Consider the following 22292-nt stretch of genomic DNA (forward strand, 5'->3'; position numbering starts at 1 on the left):
GGCAATCTGGTTCCACTGTAATCACATGAGACACTGCTCTGATTGCTAAATACCTTGAGCGGAAGAGGTTTCTGTGTGTGTGAGTAATGACATGCTCTTGACAGCCTGCAGACAGCCCTGTACATGAGGTCTCTGTACGCTGTGGAGATTTCACTAAAGGACTAAATGGCTTTATGTTAGGGCAGTGGTGTGTTCAAACGCACAGTATGTTATTTCTGACTTTGATGCAATGTAAAGAAGCGTGGGATCATGGGAAAAATAAATACCAGCATTGCCATGAAATCTGATTTTACTCAAGAAAATGTCATGTTTAGGGACAAGTGTAGGTATAAACATTTTGATTCTCAACAAGTAGTCGTTTCATTCTAAGGATTAAGCCGCAAGTAACATTAGCTAAAGTAACGTTGCATTGCTAACTAACCATTGGAAAGATGGCCACACATACAGCTAATGTATCTAGCATTATGTGGCCAATTCAAGCATCCACGAAAGCAGCTCAGAGCTGATATCCACGCTAGCTGACACTGGATATAGATTTCTGTGCGTTTCTCCTACTGGAAATGTTTTGGGCTCTTGTTAGGCATTTGTCCCTGAAATTGAAATATTGTAGCATAAAAAAGTATCTTCTGGATATTCAACTTCCTTCCTCGCTCTCTGGTGTTTCCCTCCTTTCCCATGACCAACTATAGGAGGGGGGGGGGCAAGGGGATGTGACTGTTATTTCCAAATAAAACTCAACGTTACCTTGATAAAATGACAGCCATATCTGGAAGTGTTGGGATAATGCAATTGCACAAACCCTGTATAAGTAGGTTGGGTCCTTTTCATTGCAGAAATGTTACATCTTATACCTTTAAGTCTTGTTCAAGAAGGTCTTCAATTGAGGGATTTGACGCCGACATGAACAAGTGGTGGAGTTATTTTAAAAGCATAGCAATGCCTATTGAGGGTGTTTGTCTGGTGCTTTTATTGTTCCCCTCTCATCTGAATCAATAACTAACATTTCTCTGGTGGCCACATAAAGACAACACTGGGCTCAGGAGAGAAGGAACTAGACGTAAGAATGATGGTAAAAGGTGTCTTCTAATGGTCTGTGTCAAACATCTGCGACCTTGGAAATCCTCGGATAAAAGGACAAAGTCATTAATGTCATTCCTCACCTACCACAAGGAGTTTGTACAAGAGCTCTGAAATACTTTCAGCAGTGCGAGTGGATGTATAAAGTGATTAAAAACATGATGTGGGAAAAAAAAAATCAATTCTAATCAAACTCAGGTATGGCAGGAAGCTATCCAGCCTCCATTGCTGAAGTACACAATAAAAGAAGAGCATCTTGACCAGTGACCCCTGAAAATATTCTATGCGAGTTCATGAAAAACCCAAGAGGCAGCTTTACACCTGTGATAATTTGCTGTCCAATGACTGACAAGGGGGTGAATTTGTCGGGGGCATCAGACCTCAGATGAGTCTTGATCTTTGGAATTAAAGCCTGAAGGGGAAGGCCGATCTACAACGGTTAGATGCCGGCGGCTTAAAAACAACAGTTATAATTGGGGTTATCGCTCCTTGCAAGGATTTTCTTTTTCTTTTTTGTAAGGGACTGAAATCACGGCGGCATAATTCAATTACCTATTTGCATTTCAAATGAAGTGCTCATTTGCATTTCCCATTTACATCTCCTCCTAAGACTGATTATTTTCTCTTTACTATGAAAGGCTTAGGCATGGCTGTGGGGAGGTAACATAAGAAGGAGCAAAGAAGCACACACAGTAGCATCTATCGGTCAGGTGTAACAGAGAGACAAAGATGCAAAAAGAAAAAATGCCAGCAATACATACCTATACTGTGAAACTGCCATCTGTTGTAGATCTTCTCGGGCAGATGTTGCAGAATTTTCTGATGAACAAGAAAAAGAAAGTTAGGATTACGGTTTGTGAGTAGAGTTTGGCACATCACTAGCACAAAGGCTGCTTTAGGTCACACTGTAGGGTCTTTTTCCTTAACTATTCAATTACTACACAAAGATTTTCTTTCAGGGATGAAACTCTTACTGTTAGTTAATTAATATTCAATGAATTTATTAACAGAGAATGTGTTATTTCATGCAAAAACAGCAAAGATCCACTGTTAAACGGGTCTAAAATGAAACTATTTTTTGTTCTTATGTTATAGTATATTTTATATCTTTGGATTTTGGACGGTTGGTCCAACAAAGACAAGTCATGTCTCCATGGGAACATGTGATGGATAACCGTACTTTTTACTAAGGATGTAAGAAATTATAAATACTTTAAAGTATGCTGTTTAGGACAGGCTAAAGGGTGGAATATCTCTCAGTGGTTGACCAATCACAACAGAGCCGGCCAGCTAACCAATCAGAGCAGACTGGGCTCTGGTTTCAGAAAGAGGGTGAAAAGAGGTGCTGCAGCACAGGCAGTATGAGACAAATATAGAGCTTTCCGAACATTAAAGCATGGAGATATGTTACCGTAGGTACAAAAAACAAATATGAACCTGAAATTAGCTTAACAGGGCCCTTTTAATATTGGTATTTTTTTATGTATGACATTCAATGGACCAGGTACTTAATACATTCTTCAAGAAGATAATCGACAGATTACGAAATAAAGGAAACAAGTGTTAGCGGCAGCCATATTTTCAGAATTTGATTCCAAACTATAGAGAGGACACAACAACGGCCTTTGTTTTGCCAAAGCAGGATTACACTTAAGGAATGGCGTCCTCGCCCTTTCCGTCCACTCTGCCCAGCGTGTGTCAGATCCCTGTGACACAGAGAAATGTCATCACCTCGCCAACAACCGCTTTACAACTCAATTAGAGCTCCCTAACCTTTCAGCAGCCTATCATTATTCTTAAATGCAGCGACAGGTTAACTGGGTCCCTCAGGAGAGAAGAAAAAGAGGGGCAGGGGTTGCAGGAGAGTGTGTGTGTGTGTGTGTGTGTGTGTGTGTGTGTGTGTACGTGGTTAGTTAATAGTCGGTGCACTGTGAGCAACTGATGCCCCGATGGCTCACTTCTCATCAAATCCTAATCGCTGACCCAATAAGACTTCATGATTGCACCGAGGAGGTCAAGTCTATCCTTTACTGCTTTACGTATGCAGCTCTGACCCACTCAACCACACAAGCAACTGTGGCCGGCATGATAAAAAGCTCTTCTGCCTGGAGAGGGACACGCAGGAACGCAACGGAGACAGAGCGTGACACAAGATGAGAATGGAGTCCTTTACCAGACACAAATGCTAAGTGCTACAGCAGCAGCAAAAAGAAGGATGAAGAAGTACGGGAGGAAGCTTATGTGACTAATACAGCTTCATATTATAGTACTTGAGACCATGAAAATGTCAAGCGACGGCTACTATAAGCACAATATATATACATTTTTTTAGTGTGATACACTTATTTAAATTAGTGAAACTTAGTGAGTACAAGTGTTCGGTCTTCTTAAAATAAGACATTTGTCATTTTCAAATGAAACTCCTTAAAATGGGCCTCAAGCAGCAACATTTGTTGACACAAAATGCCTCATAAAAATAAAAATGCAACAACAAATTCAAAGCATTTCAATCAGGTACTGTAAAATAAACTACAATAAAGTAAACATGTTATTTTCTAGAGCATCATCTTCCAAGGAGACATCACTCTTAACTTAACTGGGATCGAAGGACCAATTGCATTTCTCTAATAATCCAATCTTTACAATTCCTCTTAAGCATATAGTAAGCTTACTTTAACCAAATTATTACTCTATTCTCTTTAAGGTTCCTCACATTTAAAACATGCAGTATGTTTCTTTGCATTACACGAACAAATGTTGTACTATGAAAACTATCATGTTTTTCTTAGCTTGGTAGGCGTGCTCTCTGGTAAGATTTTTCTCTGAAGACAATGGGTTATAAGCTTATAACAAAATAAAGTCGTAGATCGGAACAAAAACAATGCATTTTTTATTGCTTCTGGCATGTTGTCATTTTTTACATGATAAGATGTAAGTATGAGCGTGTTTCTACTGTTTTAGACGACCCAATGATCATCACCTGTTGTAAAGTCTTAATATAGAATGCAATAGAACGCTCTGAAAGACAGTATGTGGATAGTTTTCGCCCTGTGCTTTGTTACATATCGTTGAGAGCGGTGGTGGTCCAGCAGACATCTCATGTTTGAGTGTCTGAGTTTGTCTACAGCGTCCTCCTTCTCTCATCATCCTCCATCTCTAACTTTCCCTTCTTGTCCTCTGAGTAAATCCCTGTCATTATCAGAGACAGCGGAGATGTTGAAAGACACACATCGCTCAAAGGAGGCGCTGGATGTCTATCTGTGCTGTTCAATTTCTCTCTGATCCACGGACGTGATGGTATGCGTGTACAGGCGTGTTGATGCACCTCACGCTTGATCCCGTATGGGATTACTACATCTCCGTGAAGGCTTCGTAGCGGCCTCCTTCACTCGTCTCCTTGGGGCAGCACATGCATTATGCTAGGCGCTAACACAGCAGGGTAGCCTGCTTAAGCCCTTCCCTGTGTGTGTGTCTGTGTGTGCAAGCAGACACAATAACAGAGTCTTTCTCTCTCCTTACAGAGCAACCAGGATGGGAGAGTGGGAATGAGATGGAGAAGCCAGCTCAGAAAGACTCCCTGCGGAGCGGGAATGGTGGCCGCCACAATGAGGACTTTACTGGCTGATATGAGGCGAATGGAGAGTCTGCCGGCCTGAAGGTTGGTGGAGTTACTCTAATCTGCAGCCGTACTCCAGCATAAAGATGGGGGCATTACTGCGGAACAACTACAGCTTTAACACATTTACATGATCCGCACTTAGATTTCCAGTCGCAGGCCCTGAACATGACGCAGAATACACTTCTGTGAGAGGTGGCCTGCAAGGGCTTTCTGATGGCATAAACAGACCTGCAGTACTTCAGGTCAAATGCCTTCTAGGTATTGTTTTTTGAAGCAACTTGTGTGTTATTATACCATATAAGAACAATGAACTCTCCGCGGAGACACAAAGAAAAAACCTACTAATCAAAAATAAGCACTGTATTAATCACATAACAAAAGCTAGGCAGCTCCGGATTGATAAACACAGTAAACAGTGTAGGGATTAAAGTAAAACATCCCTAATAAATATAATCTTTGCATGATACAATACACATTTTATATTTTAGCCTATGATAGAAACTTGTTATTTACACTTTAAGGCCTCATGCATGTGGAAGGAAAGACCTCAGATTGTTGATAAAGGTCTGGGCACATTCAAGCTGATGTATCCCATATGAACCTAAAATATAATAAAGTCTAAAAGCCTGAAGCATTTTTTCCCCGAGTTTTATAATGGAACAATTTACAAAAATACAATGAACTACGAGCAGCCTTTTTAAAATAGATGCCATTCTCCTGTATGACCAGTAGGTGGCAGCAGCAGCGTGCAGTCACACAGCTCCGTGTTTCCTCTTTGCTCTATTTGAACCAACAGCACCCTTCCTCTAGGACCAATTTCAAACAGTTTTATGGAGGAAGAAATCTAAATACCATGTCTACAAAGCCACACATTTATAAACATGCATGCACAAAATGTTCATAAATCAGTGCTTACATGTGACAACAATCATCAGCTGACATGCCAATAAATTAAATTAAATCTTTGCATCTTGAATCTCAGTAGCTATCTGTGAAATGTGTGGCTGAACCTTAAATCGCTTTCTGTTTGAAGGGTAAGCACAGGTTAAAATCAGTGCTTCATCAAGATTCATTTACTCAGTCTGCTCCGAGTGCAGAGGCAAGCTACACTTAGTGAATTACCATTTATGCATTAACCAATAACCCCCTGCTGGTGGACTGTCAGTCAGAGCTGGGTCTACATAAAGAGGAAACCGGGAGTAAAAGGAATCACTTAGCTCAATGGCCCTGGGTTAATTTTCAGCAACATGTAGGAGAGTTTCATTGATTTATGGCTTTTCTTCAACTAAAGGAATTCTCAGTCAACTAACACTAAGATCATTTAGTTGATTATTCCATTAGTAATCGAAAGATCAAGCCCCAATCTTGTATTTCCTAGAAATATAATCTTAAGTTTATTCGTAGAAAAGTAATGCAGCATTAAAACAGACTTATAAAAAGGCTCATAAACTAAAGAAATCTTTGTCTAATTGGACAAAACTGACATATTAGTCTACAAACGTACTATGACTTGGCAGCTCTGGAGTTATTAAACATATAACGTGCATAAAGACAGATATGAAGCCATTCCACCTGACACAAAAAGAGGCTTGATGGGTTGCTCTGTATTACTAATTACTTCCCATTTACATACGCAGTGGTTAATTGGTTGATTAAGGTTTGGTAATCAATCCTCTGTTTCCGAAAGGACAACGGTATGCTTCATTGCTCCTTTATTGGTCTATATTTGTGAAACTTCAACTTATTTGGGCAAATGCAATTGTTTTGATTAGTTTAGGGCTTCTTTTGTTTTTATTCTCATAAAAAAAGCTACATATAATAATCAGAAATACCCATAAAAGGCAACTCAACAAGTTAAGTATCAAGCCTGGATGAGGGGCTTTTACAGAGGATGACGAGGGAATTCAGAATGCTGAGTCAGGTCCGGAGAACGGACGACGGGTCATGTTGAGGTCACATCCTGGAGAGAAAGTGGGTATGAACAGACTTCCCTCTGAGTTTTGTTGGTCCCACGGCGCTCCTTTAACCTGTCTCACAACCTCAAATGAACCAGGCTCTGCTTTCAGACGGTAAGAGGTCATTTTTAGTCATACAACAGCGTAAACAAAGTGCAGTCCCTTAAGCCATTAAGCAAGGTCTGGTTTTAAAAATCTGGTTTCATTCCTGGAATTAGACGTAAATACACCTGCTGCATGCATAATTGATGCCAGCTTTTCAGTGCCTTTCTCACTACCTACTTGCATTTGCACTTATCTGCACAGCAGCAAGAGAAGACATGAGATAAGATAACAGCAATGCGTTTTGACTCCAAACTGTATTATATGAATGGCTGCCAAAGCAAGACAGACATTATCCAACTGACAAGGACGTTGTCTCACACACCTGCCGAAGACGACACTCCAAAACTTTGCAAACAAAGACCTGAATAGCAAGCTCAAGCATCAAGCCCTGACAAGCTTCATGGGACAAAGGCCTGACACATTTTCAATCAGGCTGAAGTCTAAAAGAAAAAGAAAAAACAAATCAAGTATTTTGTTTAACATTTAGCATTTCTAAGTTATCTCTACCTTTACAAGCTCCCTGTTGCTATTGGTGGCTCCCTGTTATTATCCATCCTTCACTGACACTCAGTTTCCCAAAAGACAATATCATAGTCTGAGGATCATGCCTTGATCAGTTTCTTTTAAATGTTCTTTTGATTAGCATAGTAGCTGAATGTGTTTTATTTTCTACCGTATTCAACGGTAGCTATTGGGAAGTGAGTGCCCAGCAGTTCCATGTACAATGGTATTTAAAAAACATACAGTTATGTCACACCTTCTTTACACACTGCTCTCCACTGAACTGGTTGTGCGGCTTATTAAAACAATTAGCAGCATTAGCAACGATTTAGGTGTGTCACAGTAAAGGGGGGTACATACTTTAGCCATGCAGTATTCTCACATCGGGTCATTGAGACAGAAGATCTTTTTAAAGAGGTCCTGTTATGCTTTTGGGGTTTTGTCTTTTCCTGTAGTGTTCTATATAAGTTTCTGTGCATGTAAACTGTCCAAATAGGAAGTAGTTTCTCTACATTTTATTGGACATTTCTTATTGTTATATATTTAAATCCATCTTTCATTGCAAATTTTTACTTCTTATCTTTATATCTGTCACAAATAATTTTTTTCTCAGGGATAATTGAACTATTTCTGATTCTGATTGCTGTCTCTCCTCTCTGTCAGGTCTGGTGCTGCATCTCAAACTGCCACGGTGGATGCCTTCTTAGCACGAGACACAAAGGACCCTGGACAGAAATGGCAATGGCGGCTGGTGGCGGTGGGGGTGGGGTGTTCCAGCAGAGTTTAAGGTGGCGAGACAAAAGATTACCCCCTCTAGATGTCCATTACTCAAACAAGAGGGATCATGCACCCCCACAGCAAACCAAGAAAAAAAAGGGGTCACCACATAGCCAGCTCAATGCAGGCACACACACACCGGAGACGTGTACTGTATAGGTCAGCCACATTGGCATGCAAGAGGGACTCAGGTGATGAGGAGCACATGGGACTGCATTTCCTTTGTTCCTGGAGAAATGACGACATAACTGCAGCTTTCCAGGAAAACTCTTACACAGGTAGAGATCGTACAGCATTAAGTGGCGAAGCACAGAGCCACAAAACAGCTTTGTCTCAGCTGTTGTCTATTCAAAACCCTACACTCTGAGGCTTTCTGGACAAAGACCAAAGACCAAAGACCACTGTGACCAAAACATGTGATATACATTTAGACCAACTGGGTTTAAGAGTTAAAAACAAATCCATACATCCATAAATGAGCATAAGCGGTCCGGATGCACCGCCTCAAAACACTGTTAATCTTTCACCGCATATGTCCCGTCTCTGTGTTACGCAATATAACCTCTGTGACAACATGGGACATTAGTAGGGCATGCTTGTCAGCAAAACGTATGCATTTATATGATATTCACCAGCACATAGATCCAACATGCATAATCTAATGTGGCGTCAGGAGGAAGTATGCAGAGTGCTGCAGAGCTCCGGATCAAAGCCACCCTGTATCTGTCCTGTACACACCACTCACAGCAGGCTTATCTGCTCAGGGCACGGGTGGAAGCACACGTTGTCTCAGGCAGGGGCTAAAAGGGGACAAATGAGGGTTAAGCTGCTTTCAATATTAGTTTTTTTCCCTAGTACTATTAATACGTATTAGGCATGAATCCGGGCTTTATTTACAGGTTGGGTGATTGGATGTGTGCGAACAGAAAGTCATGCTGAGCGGAGCAGAAACCGGAGGGCCATCTTGTGAGTCCTTTATTTTAAAGAGATGGGAAGCTCGGATCTTAATGATCATTTTCATCAATAATTAAAAACTCCTTCCAAACAGAGAGCTAGGCAAGCCATAAACTACAAACCTGAACACTCGAGTTTTACATCAGCATAAAAAAGAATAAGTAATCATATCCATAACATGAAAACACATGTTGTTGTACTAGAGGCCTGACAAGCAAACTAGGAATCCATATCTAAAGACTGACAACAGACAAATAGTCAGTGGGCCTGAATCCAAAGCTAAAAACCCTCTGTGCTATTCTGAACTGGAATTGCTTGGTCTTTGTTAGACTTTTACAAGAAACTCTGCCACACAGTGCTCCCAGGTGATCAGAAAAACTAGGACAACGACGTACTGTACAAAGAGGGACACACCATTATTATTTTCTCATCTGCTGCCATCCTACCGGCCCTGCCCTGAGCAAATGTAACTGGAGAGCTGGCTGTTTGTGTTGGAAACTCGAGCTGCCTTTGCAGTCAGGTGGGAAAACAAGGTAGGGGACTTTAACCTGCATGGGCAACATAAGAGTGTTCAGAAAACAGGGGGAGGGGCACGTAAAAACCAACAATGCCTTGCACACTCGGACACAAAACATACCTCCTCTGATTTGCATACACAACTTGAAAACAAGAAATAGACTGAAAGCTCAAACTTTGCAATTGATTGATTTTTTTTTTTTTATCTGTACAATCTTAAAATTATTTCCAGGTTATTTGAGGAAAATTCAGGAAGTAGCCAGAGTTGCATGGCACCATGGAAACAATGGTCCCGCCCCTGAGTTGAACAGTAAACAGGTTGAGGCTGTAGCAGTGAAAATCCGACGGGGAGACAGTAACAAAGAAAAACATGGATGACTTACTTCAAAAATAAAGAGGATAGAGTCCAGCTCCTCCCTTTGTGATTTGTTCCCTGGAAAACAAGGAAAGTACTTAGGATTTTAAACACATAGCCGGGAGGTAGACAGCATTAGCCTCATCAATAATGCATCGATAACGCAGGCCAAGTTGTGTTAACATGAGGGCGTACTCCCAGTGGGAATTAACCCCATTACTCCCAATAGAGTGTAGAGTTTAGTAGAATTAGTTTAGCTGGACATAACCAGACAGTGCTTCCCTATGCTAATTTCTCTGTAAATGTAGGGCAGAGCAACACAAACCCTTGTTGTAATGCATACCATAAAGAGCAGGGAGGGTGTTCATTATTGAACCATCATCCAGGGTGTTGGTCAACTCGTGAGTGTGCAGTAAACAATAACAGAAAAAGGAAAAAATGTGCAATTACCTTTTAGTTTTAAGTTGCTTTCCAGTGTAATGAAATTTTCATAGAAGATAAAATATATCTGAGAACAGTTGCTTTCGAAGAACGGCTTCAGTTCACTCTTGTCAATGATGTCTGTGGAGAAAAGGAAAACAACGTCAAGAACATCTTCAATTAAGAGAGAAATTTGAACTCTAGCGTTATACATTGATCCTTAAATGTGGATGTGGGCATAACTTGATGCACCTTCAAATGAGTTAAGTGCAGAATTAATACTATTGGGGGATTCCTTTCATTTGTATTCATGGCAGCAATAGAGTAAATTATACCATACAATAATCCAAACTGAATTAAATGATGCTACCTCAGGTTTTTTTTCAAGAAATATAGTATCAGGGCAGTAACGTCACTTCTGGGCACAATTATTGCCCCGCCCACTTCCGGAAAAAACCGGCATCAGACCAAAGTGGAAAATAATAGTTTCTTCATGTCTTAAAGCTGCTGAGTCATAAATTGCACATCAAACAACAAATAGATCCAGAGTTTCTTTACTTCCTCTACAGAAAAAAGGACAAAAAAGAAACCACTCATCTAAGAAATCACAGTTTCAGTGTAAGCCTCGTCCACCGGCAGACCGACCGGTCATCCATCCCCTAAATATTCGGAGCTCTGTAAAAACACAGCCGTCTCTGCCGTCTGATCGTTGATTTGACACGATTTTCATATTTTTGGCTAAGAAATGTTATTGTCTGGCATCTCTTTGTAAACTCTTGTTTGGTCACAATAAACATTTTCACTTGATTCAGAATTTATGGATTATCTTCTGAACCAACAGTAATAGAAAACGTTATGTCGCGTTGAGGCTCATTTAGAGACCAATGTTTGATTTTGTCAGCATTTCTCAAGGTTAAACCAAACTGCCGCCACAGATCTGTTTCCAACCGATTTTCAGAGTACTTCAGAGCCGTCATGTGAGAGTATTTCTCTTATTTCAAGGTGTTCTGCGACCTGCTGTCTCTTTAATTCAAAAGTGACACGGTCAAACATCACTTCTGCACACGTGACTTTCTAATGGAACTGCAGACTAGAACTGTTTTACATGAAGGCAAATTACTTCACTTCCTTATCCTGCTCAACTTCAACCTCCCCTAACCTGGTACCATTAGAGAAATTGCGACAGGCTTTTTGGAGGTGTTAGGAAATAACTTTGCCTCCTAAGGTGATCATTTTGCATTCCCTGAATAAGTGCCTATATATCCAACATTTCTGCAGATGATGCAAACTAGGGATGTCCCGATCCAGGTTTTTGCACTTCCGATCCGATACCGATATTGTATTTGCATTTCCGATCCGATACCGATACCGGCCGATACCGATACCGGCCTATCCAAGCATGTATTAAAGTTTAAAGTTATTTAGCCTACTAACTTAGTTGTCAGACTCATGTTGAAAAGAGTTTTCCTGTTTATTCAGGGATAAACACAACATTGACAAAATTATAAATAACAAACAGAAATGGCATCAATTAACAGTAAAAAGTGCAAATAATACTGTAAACTGTACACAGTTCACTCACACTCTTAGAGTACAGTATACAAACACCCGCACCCTGCAACACTCAAACACAAACTCAAACACAAACAGTCACACAGACGTGCACTTCCAGTGTAAAGTGCAAATGCACGTTCACAAATACAGTGAAAGACATGTACGTTGGGTGCCTGTACTTATGTGACGAGATAAATGATCTCAGAGAGGTACACAGGCTGAACTCACAAAAGGGACAGCACATACAAATACAAGCATACACCAAAGGGACAGAGCACAGACACACACATTTGCTGTCCCTGTACATAAAATGTGTGATGTAGTGACACTGTAATGACAGGTTTGGGTCTGAAAGAGTGTGGGCACCAATTAGCCAAATCAGTGAATTAGTGTGGAGACAGAGAGAGAAAAGGGACATAAAAGAGGCTCATTAGCAGTCTCCATTTACATTACAAATAATACTGTAAACTGTATTAAGAAAGCAAATCACACAAACAACCTGAGTAGAAAATAGTCTAGTAACTCAGCATCAGTACTCTGCTCTTGAACAAGTGTAAACCAAGGCTTTAAAAACAATCAGTGCAAATAATATTGTGAACTATTTAAAAACAAAAATGACTTCTACTCCCCAATCTCCTCCACACTTTGCTGCTCCATCTCAATCTACACACTCCCTTCAACTGTATGCCCTGGCTGCAGTCCGAGCATGATGGGGAGATTCTTTTTTACAAAGACGTTGCCTTTTTCATATTGGCCGCGTTATCTCTTTGAATTACATGGACCTTCTTTTTGTCAATCTTCCAAGCACGTAGCATATGTTCCATTGCGTCTGTGATGGCATTCGCTGTGTGTGAGCCTCTAAACTCGCGCGCATGTAAAACAGCTCTCTTTGGGGTGAAATCCGGCCCAATCCAATGTGCAGTTAAACTTAATAAAGACAAAGGACGGTGATCACAGCTCCATATATCAGTTGTGAAACTCAAATAATTTGCACTCTCTATCTGTTTGGTAATGTAATCTGTAACATCTTTGTGAATCAGGGGGATCGTTTTTTCAAGGATGTAATGACGGCTGGGCATGTTGTACCGTGGTTCCAGGTGCTGGATGGTGCGTCTAAATCCCACTTTACTCACGAGAGATAATGGCTCGTCATCCAGAATGATTTCCTCGGCAATGACTCGTGTTATTCCCTGGGCTTTAGCACTGTTCAGTGGCAGTATGTCACGCTTTGCAAACGTTTGTGCAAGAGTAAGTTGTGTTGGACCTTTCTTTTTCTTTTCTTCTGTTTTCTTTAAAAACTCCTCATGCTGTTTATGGTGGTATTTCGCCAAATGCTTAATAAGATTAGTTGTATTAAAATGCCTTACAACTCTACCACCACGCTTGACTTTATTGTGGCAAGTTTTGCACTCCACCTCTTCATCTTTTTCGTCTTTTAGGGTAAAGTAATCCCACACAGCCGACATCTTTACCGGTAACTTCAAATGGCCGTCTTAATGGTTAGGACACCTGTGCATAGACATAATATTATTATTATGTCTATGCACCTGTGGGTTAGGAGATGCGCTCGTGTGTTGGTGTGCTGGAAAATGCGGAGCGGATATTAGGGAACAACACAGAAAAAAGTGGAATGGATTATTTAAATCGGTGCGCTGGAAAACACGGACCGGACTTTTTAAAAAAAAAACTGGATCGGCATTTTTCCATGCCGGCCGATACGCATTTTTTTGCAAATATCGGCGGCCGATCCGATCCAAATATCGGATCGGGACAACCCTAATGCAAACACAATATAAATAGATTTCACCTAAATGTTTACTGATTTAGGTGAAAACCGGACGGTCGCACTTTCAGGACATGTACAAATATGAGCATTGTTGAACAGGATCTCACATTAATGTGCTACTAAACTTATTTTCATCTCTCATATTTGGGTTATTTTGCTTTCTGGAGCAGATGTATAGGCTCTACAATATGTTCACCAGTGATGAGGAGTGTGTCACATTACAAGGATTCTCTTCACTTTTAGCCGAAAGCCAAAGCATGACTGAAGATACACATTTGCAGGACAACTTTTTCTCAAAACGCTTTGCATCACCATTTAGTGAGTAAGTTTACCATCTCAGTGTGGAATATTTCATGTGCTCTGGATAGAGGCCAGGCTAAGATATGTAGATGGCCACACGAGCTCCGGCTGCAACAGTTAATGAGGCAAATAGGTGGTACAGTCACAAACAGACTGGCACAGACTAAACCCCCAATTCTCCATGAAATGAAGCCCTATCTTTTGCCATGCTTATTCAACTGTGGTAATGAGATAGGCCTGGTCTGAATAATCAAATATAGGCCAGGAGGAGTGCTGGCACAATAACAGCAATTAAGGTTCACCTTCTGTTGCGATTCTCGCTCAACCACATGGCAAACTGGAAGACTCCCAGAAGCAGTCAGGCTCGTGGGGAGTGCTGGAATTATGCAGTGTGTGACAAAGACTGAGATGACTAATCTTTGCCCTGAGATTAAAGAGAAGGTAATGTAGACGCATGATGGGAAGATCAAGTCAAAGGCATTGCATTTCTGCCTTGATGTAGAAAAAGCAAGGCATTATCCGAGGATGCCAAGAAGGCGACTGGCTCTTGATCTAATACGAAACTAGGAGCCGGATAAAAGCAATCAATACCATCTTAAAAGTGTTCTTACTGTACATTCACAGTTAGCCAAAGACAGATTCTACATAAAAAATACTACTAAAACGCATTTTTTCATCTGTCATTTCAACATCTCAATGTTCAAACCTCAGCAACACCTCTTTAAATGCTCCTTGTTCCTAGCATTAGCGAATCACATCTGCTAAATTGAAGCATAATCACCTACACACATCAGTACACACTCAAGCACACACTTAGGAACTTTAAGCACAACAGTGGGAGTAATTATCGTCCATGTAATGGCTTAATCTTAGACCCAGGTAAACGTGCACACAGCATTTTTCCCAGGCTCTTGAACTGCAAAAGCCAACAACAGAGGCTGTGGGTGTAGGCTATGTGTTTGTCCGTGGTGAAGCAACACCGCTGCTGGGACTAATATTTTGTACCTCGCAGACAAATACGCAATGCATACTCCATTTATATGGTGTTTTGTTACAGTAACATTTCCTATAACTGGTTTCTTCTCACTGCTGTTAGTTTTATTGCTGGTTTCTTTGTGTGTATCTTTGAGCTGGCAGCATCAGCTTACCTAGCTAGCTTTTGCTAGGCTAGCTGGAGGGTTGCAGTAATTTGTGGAGACTATATGGCACATACCCTAACAAACACCTAAAAGACATAAATGCTACTTAAATGTTTACCTTGGCTAAGAAGATTGGAACTTTGAAAAAAGGTACAATTAGATTTTTTTGCTGCTATATATATTTCCCCATCACATGGTTCAATATTTTAACACTGTTTATTCTGTTTTGGTTTCCTGTCGAAAGCATTCTAGTATGCAAGCTTGGGAAAACAGCGCAGGGGAAGCACAGGAAGGTTTGGAGGGCGCGAGGGTCAGTGTGTGTTGTTGAGACAGCATTAGCATGTTTATCATGCGTGTCAGAGAGTGGGCTGCTTTTGAGCCAAATTACAGCTGACTTGGTTAATACTTTCACATTCATCAGCAAAATCCCTCAGACAACAGACCGAGAGTTCATTTGGCCCATGTTCTCTAGTTAGACCCGTCTGTCTCGAAGGAAAACCAGACAGCACTATTATCAATCAAGATTTGTTTAATTAAACATTTTTTGACATCTTATGGGTCGTATTTGGGCAAATGGTGTACCTGTGTGCTCAAAAAAGATAGAGAAAGCACAGAGAGGAAGTCTGTATTATAATAGTGCAGCTCTAATTTGAATATTGTTGCATACGTGAGGAGTTGCTGGGCGTGGGTCAATTTCATTTGTCAAGCTGCATGTCATGGGGCCATCATGTTGAGCTCTCCAGCCTTCAGACTCCCTGCTACCCATCTGCTCAAATAGCCCTAACCAGCCAGCAGAGCATGACGGATGGAGGGAAAGCCCTTAAGGGGAAAAAAGGAAATGTTAAGCGAGCAAGAATCTGAGATGGAAGCTAACCATGTTTGAAAAGGCTGACAGCCGATCAACCTCCCAGTAGTGCCCTTTCGACAAAGATGGTCAGACACGTTAAAATTCAAGCAGGATGTGCATTGACAGGTTTCTGTCCACGCTGCATAAAGTATGTCAGAGAGTCAAAGGTGAGCATTAATCCTCATGCATAAGCAAAGCTATCGGCTTGTGTTTATACAGGCAATATACCAAACAAGACCAAGTTAAAACAACCTCTTCCTCCTTTGTAACCAATTGCTTCAAAATGTCAAATATTTCAGAGTTCTTGTATTCATTGTGTATGCTCAAATATTGGATAACAACATAAAAAATACACTATCCCTGCAAATAAGTTAGTCGTTAGCTCGGATTCACAGAAGATGTCCAAACAAGTGCCATGCGACCTCTTCAGCTAATTCCGAAAGCAGCAGCTTGTCTGGTTTTAAACCTACCTAAAGGTCTCTCACACTACACCACTCCATTGCTACCTTGACTGGCTGCCAGTGGCTGCCCAAATCTGCTTCAAGAGACTGTGTCTGGTCTACCGTGCTGTGAAGGGAATGAATACAGTCCTGCCTACATCCAGGACATGGTTAAACCATACACTCAACCTCATGCAATTCTCTCTGCATCGGCCTATGGGCTTGCTACTCCCTCACGGCAAGATGGACCCAGGTAACCCTAAACAAAAACACGCCTGTTTGCTCTCCGGGTTTCAAAATGTTGGAAAAAGCTCACAATTGATATTACGACCGCAGAAAGTCTAAACATCTTCCGTTGCAGACTGACAACCCGCCTGTAATGCTTGTACCTTGGCCATTAATAATAATAATTGACCTACTTTAAGGATTTTGTCGTTTGAAATTAATGGACCAGCACTTGCAATGGTTTTGCTTTTTTGAACTCACTGTACTTGCATGTTTCCTGTTGTTCTGACTTTGTATCTTCATGATTTTTGTACCAATTGTAAGTGGCTTTGGATAGAAGGGTCCGCTGAATGGAGTGTAATGGGTAATGTGAAAGCATTAACTGTCACAACCTTACGCCAGCAAGAACCAAAGGACTAAACTGTCTGTTAGTAATGACATGCTGTGGCAGTACATAAACACATTTCAATGCATCCCCAGCTATCTCTGGTTGAAGTCAATGTTTTTGTGAAACGAAACATTTGGCTGGAAGGATGAAGTTGTCAACATTGTTAACTGTATCCATCCAGGCCCTTTGCTCAATGGGCTTCAACATCTTCTCAGGTAACAGCATGGGGGACCGAGAGGGACAAAACCTGTTCTCTGGGCTCTGGGAATGCAGGGGATGACACTGTATCCTCTGAGACCAATAAGATAACTGTGTCCTTCTATTGACACCCCTCCTGTGTCTGCAGGACTCATATGTCAAAGAGGAGAGGAGGGTGCTGGATGACCAGCAGCTGTGGAGAGCTGTGATCACACAGGGCTGTTACGGAGGGAGGAAACTGTGTGTCTTCTTAACACAGAGGACTGGAGCTGGATGAGCGGATGGCTTGTGTTTGAGGAAGCTAATGCCAACACTCAGTGATGTGATTCACGCTTAATAGCACTTATTTTAGAAAGAAGAGTGCTGAAGAACAATAAAAAGGGAAGAGGGATGCTGAAAAAAGGAAAAAAGCCAAGATCGGAAACAATCTAAGGGTTCATTGACGCCACAAATGCTATACTTTTATTGACACGAGCTAAATAGTCTACTTCCCATCAGCTGCCAAAATGACAGTAAACTGAAAGGACTATTCGACAAGGGGATTATTAAGTCAGTCTTATTATTAACCGACCAAAGACTGTACGATATAACAATGGCCTAGATATTGCTGACAGTGATGACTTAATGATGCACAGACCTGCAATCTTCTCTAGTGGGATTAATAAACACATGCCAAACAGGGCAGCCATGGCAGCTCTGAGTTGGCTGACACTGTTCTCCATTGTGATACGTTTCCTGTTAACTGTCAGCGACGGGCAGATGTTCCAACCCCTGTGTTAGAGGACCAGCTGGAAAATAATAGCGTGCAGCGGAGGGCAAACATTTGATATTGTGATGGGCACACCAGCACAGCATCTTCTCCAAAAGTTCTATGAAAGGAGATATTAAAAATGAAATCCATGGAAAGATATCCCACTCAGTGCCAAGATTATGACTTTATTTTTCAACCCCTGGATTGATAAACAGAATTAAGATATTTTAGATGTCACCACGTCATTACGGGCCTCACTGTGACTCCTGGGGCCAAGGGTGGATTGAACTGCTGATTCAAAAAATACAATTTAATGGCATGCCTTTAGTGCAAAATAATTTCCACATGGTAAGAAGGATAAATTATTCTGGTGGGCAGCATAGGCTTAAGCTTTAACTGAATAATTAGTGTCTCTATTTCTACTTTAATGAACTCATGCTAAACTGGGTTTGCCCAGCAAGCAGCGAGGGAGTGCACACAGCAGTGTACACATCGGGCCAGTGAGCCAAACGGGTGAAGGTCATTCGTCAGCTGAAGCCTATGGTATATTTACACAAAACCAAACTCTGCCCACAGCTCCCTGTTCAAACTTGATCAGCATACAACACATATCATATTAAGTGCTCACATTAACTGTTCAAAAGGTAGTGTCAAACCATATTTAACCCCCTGGGCAACTTACAATGTATGCCATTTATACCACTGAAGCGGATCATTTATATGCCACATGAGACAACTCTCAAACTACTCCCAACCTTTGATCAGTCATGCACTCATTTGCATTAGCTCTGGGCTAGCTTACACTGCAGGTGCACCGTATTCCTGCCAGAGAGGAGATGAGGAGAGAGAGAAGATTGATATGTGTCTTTGGCAGTGCGCTCAGATCAGACACAGAGGACTCTTTAAGAGTCTGGACAGAGGGGGGCCTGGAGGCTGCCAACACATAGTAGAAGAGACACGGGGGAGGTAGCTAATATGGAAGCTGAAGGATGCACCATAGATGGCACTTTCCTCTTTAGATAGTCCTCTAGAAACAAAGAAGGACCAACTTTAAAGGGACTTCTAGAGCTTGATCAATCCAAAGATTATAGAGCAGTGTTCTTTTGGGGTTTTCTTTTTGGCAATCCTACATTGTATTCTTCATAATTTCTGTCGCCTCTTTTTATGAAAGAGGAGGAACACATTAAGAAGCTTCTCAAACTAAATACATAGTTGTAGCTACATGCTATCCTTTAGAGTTTTATCATTTTTACCTTAACATGTTCAAATACAGTGAATAAATTAAATGTGTATTATAAGATAACATGTACTTTACTGATCCCAAATTGGGAAATGTTTTCATTGCAGCAGCATACAAAACAAGGCTTTGCACATAAGTAGAAATAAAAGAGTAGAAATAAACAATTATAAAATGTAAAAAACATTACTAAATAGAAATAAAACAGCATTACAATTTGACCTTGAAGATAAACATTTTTTTAAGTATCAGACAAATAAAACACTATTGAAGGCCAATTTTCAGTAAACATTACATAGAGCATGATACTATTTACATTGAGTATGCAAAGAGTGCAATATTAAATGAAATACAAATGTACACTGTGAAGTTGAAGTCCAGTTAACCAAAGAGAAGCTATGTTATGGACACTATATTGTATATGTGCTTTTAGAGGCCACAATAGGAAACAGATCAGCTTCATACAGCGCTTTATGACCGTTGGCAAGGTGGTTGACATCTGACCGTAGTAAAAGAAGTTTAATCATAAACCTTTCAAAACCAGCTGAGGGTGGCAAGTCTGTCACATGGTTCCGTTTACAGAGTTACTACAGTTAGCACGCTGTACGAGCCTCGTTTGTGATAATAAACAGCTGCTCCTGATGATGTTAAGCATGCTGCAGGCTGTGCCAGTCTGGAGATGTCGATCATAATTCAGCCCTCACTGGGACAAATTGATGATCCCTATCAGGGGGTCGATTGGAGCTCATTCATTTTTATTTTTTTTATCAGTGTTCACAACAGACTCATCTGCCAGAGAATGGTCTACAGTGATGTGGATAGCTTTTCCATGTAGTGAGTTCCCCAGACCCACAGCTGGTCACATGAGAGGGTACCGTAGGAAATCTAGTGGGTTTGCAATTAAATGTTGTTTTATTCACAAACTGTGGTGTCAGCCTGGGTGTTATATTAGTAGAATAAGGCTATATTGATGTATGTTAAAATGTATCTGAAATTTAGAAAGAATGAACATTTAAAGCTGTTTTTTTCTCAAATAATGTGAATACATATGAAATTACTTGAAAAATGTATTAAAAACATGAAACTTGAAAACATGAAAGCCTTTTAGTCGAAAAAGAAGCCCCCAACAGTAGAAAAACAACTACAATGCCACAAGAAAGCTTGTATGTTGGCAGTACTACCATGTGACTATACACACAAACACACACCTTTGATATGAATCGGTGCATGATTATCAGGATGAATAGGGTGTGATGGTGAGGTATCTGCGTCCTCTGTGGATTTAATGCGTCAGACAGGCAGGATGAGTACCTATCTACACCGCTGTGTTTAGCTTCTAAAGCTTTCAGTTAGCTGCATAGCTGATTTGTTGATTCTGACAAACAGCCATGTGAGACTGTAGTGGTCTCGCTGCTTTAGAGGCGCCATAGCTGGTCAGGAGAAAATATTTATAACTGGCTGGTCCATGCAATGCATCATCCTCCCTGACAAATGTATCCACAGAGAGTGATTTACATGCTGCCAGGCTAAAGTAACGGAGCAAAGCACGCAGCTCTCTCCGAGTTGAACGAGTCACAGCATGGGTTATAACTCAACAGAAGTATGACAGGTGGTAATACTTTATTTAAAATGAATAACAGACTGCTCTAAAGCAGGAATAACAACCTGAGGATAAATGCTACAGCAGAGCAGCTTCATCAGAGGTTTTTGACTCAGGGTTCAGAATGTTTACAAAGGGCATTTCTCACGATCACAACACTTATGCTGCTCATAATGAAATGATGATGCCACTGTGCCAAACTCTCCATGAAGGCCTCTCCACTTGCAGCCTGTCTCGCTGTGTGACAGATTGGGGACTTTGGGTGTGCACTGAGCACAGTGTGAAGGAGTCATGGTAGAACTGGCAAAGCCTGACCTTCTCCCAGTCTGATCTCACACAGCAGAGAGGGGCTTATCTCCAGCGCTTAGCACTGAAGAGCTGCTGAACTGACAACTTTCACTCTTCCTCTTCAGGTAGCACTGAAACCCTTATCTTGAACAACAACAGGGGTTACATTTGTTACACTGTGAAATGAGCCCTTTGATCATTGCTCTTACTCAAATTGAGGTGGGAAATCACTAGTTAAAGATGGACACTAACCAATTTGGTTTCAATGTACACAGGAGAAATATCTTCCTTGTTCCCTTATTTATCTTCCATTCCAGCAAAGGTGAAATTCAAAATTCACCATAAGGCAAGGTCACATGGACACAAAGAAATCCACCTACATATTATTCTGATGTTTAATTTTGAACATAAACATTACAGTAGCTGAATCTTGCTTGTGTTAAAAAGCAAACAGGTGATCGTTAAAGTAAGTGGGGCCTGAAGCATTAAACATCTAAACTCTGTTATTGATGGCATAGCTCAGTAATAAGTCCTTTTTCTCAGGAAACATTATGCTTTACTATCATGAATGATTTCCAACTGTCCGGAGAAACATTTAAATCATGGAAGACCAAGTCGTAATGCACAAATGAAAGACATTTTTTATGAGTCTTGATGGCCATTCAACTTCAGCCAATCCCTCACTTTTAAAAGGCCTCATATAGTTACTAGAGGCTGACAGAAAGGAAACATTAACGAAAGACAGAATTGTTCACTGGAAAAATGTTTCAAAAGACTATAATTTTTTCATCAGCCAGTATTCGACTAGCCGTCCTGAATTTTGCCCTTTAACATCTGCGTAGCATTCTCCTAACACTATAAACTATAAGCCAAAGCTAAGTGTTTATTTATTTTTTTGGCTCTAAACCTGGAAATCCGTAACAGATTAGCAGAAGCTTGGACATTCAGAAAGGCAACATGAAATAAAATCCACTTTGAGATCAAATCTTGATAACAGTGGTCTCGGGCTAGACTTGGCTATTATAAAAGCAGGACAGGTAAACAGAGAACCAGACAAACTGGTTTCCATGTAAAATCGCACAGATCCTCCGCAGCGGAACACAGAGGGCTGGTGTTCTCCTATCTCTAGCTCTCTGGCAGGCAAGCAGATAAAAGAAAAAAGCCATTCATTCAACACCATGTGATAAAATCATATCTGAAAAGTGTTTTAAGGAAGCTCTGGAACACATAACAGTACAACCACAGACTGAAAACAGAAAC

At 40.9% G+C, this 22292-nt stretch overlaps 1 protein-coding gene across 6 annotated transcripts in view; it reads right to left on the reverse strand.

Annotated features, from left to right (window-relative positions):
- Nucleotides 1-22292, reverse strand: part of ralgapa2 (Ral GTPase activating protein catalytic subunit alpha 2) — a 100698-nt gene that overhangs the window by 72739 nt on the left and 5667 nt on the right. For all 6 annotated transcript variants that reach the window (XM_063908673.1, XM_063908670.1, XM_063908668.1 and 3 more), the window contains exons 2-4: nucleotides 10310-10420; nucleotides 9888-9937; nucleotides 1839-1896 (exon numbers count right to left, since the gene is read on the reverse strand). In XM_063908673.1, coding sequence (XP_063764743.1) covers nucleotides 1839-1896; nucleotides 9888-9937; nucleotides 10310-10420 — 219 coding nt within the window. The remainder of the gene's footprint in view (nucleotides 1-1838; nucleotides 1897-9887; nucleotides 9938-10309; nucleotides 10421-22292) is intronic.

This window comes from Eleginops maclovinus, chromosome 19, assembly GCF_036324505.1.
Source record: "Eleginops maclovinus isolate JMC-PN-2008 ecotype Puerto Natales chromosome 19, JC_Emac_rtc_rv5, whole genome shotgun sequence".
NCBI classification, from domain to species: Eukaryota; Metazoa; Chordata; class Actinopteri; order Perciformes; family Eleginopidae; genus Eleginops; species Eleginops maclovinus.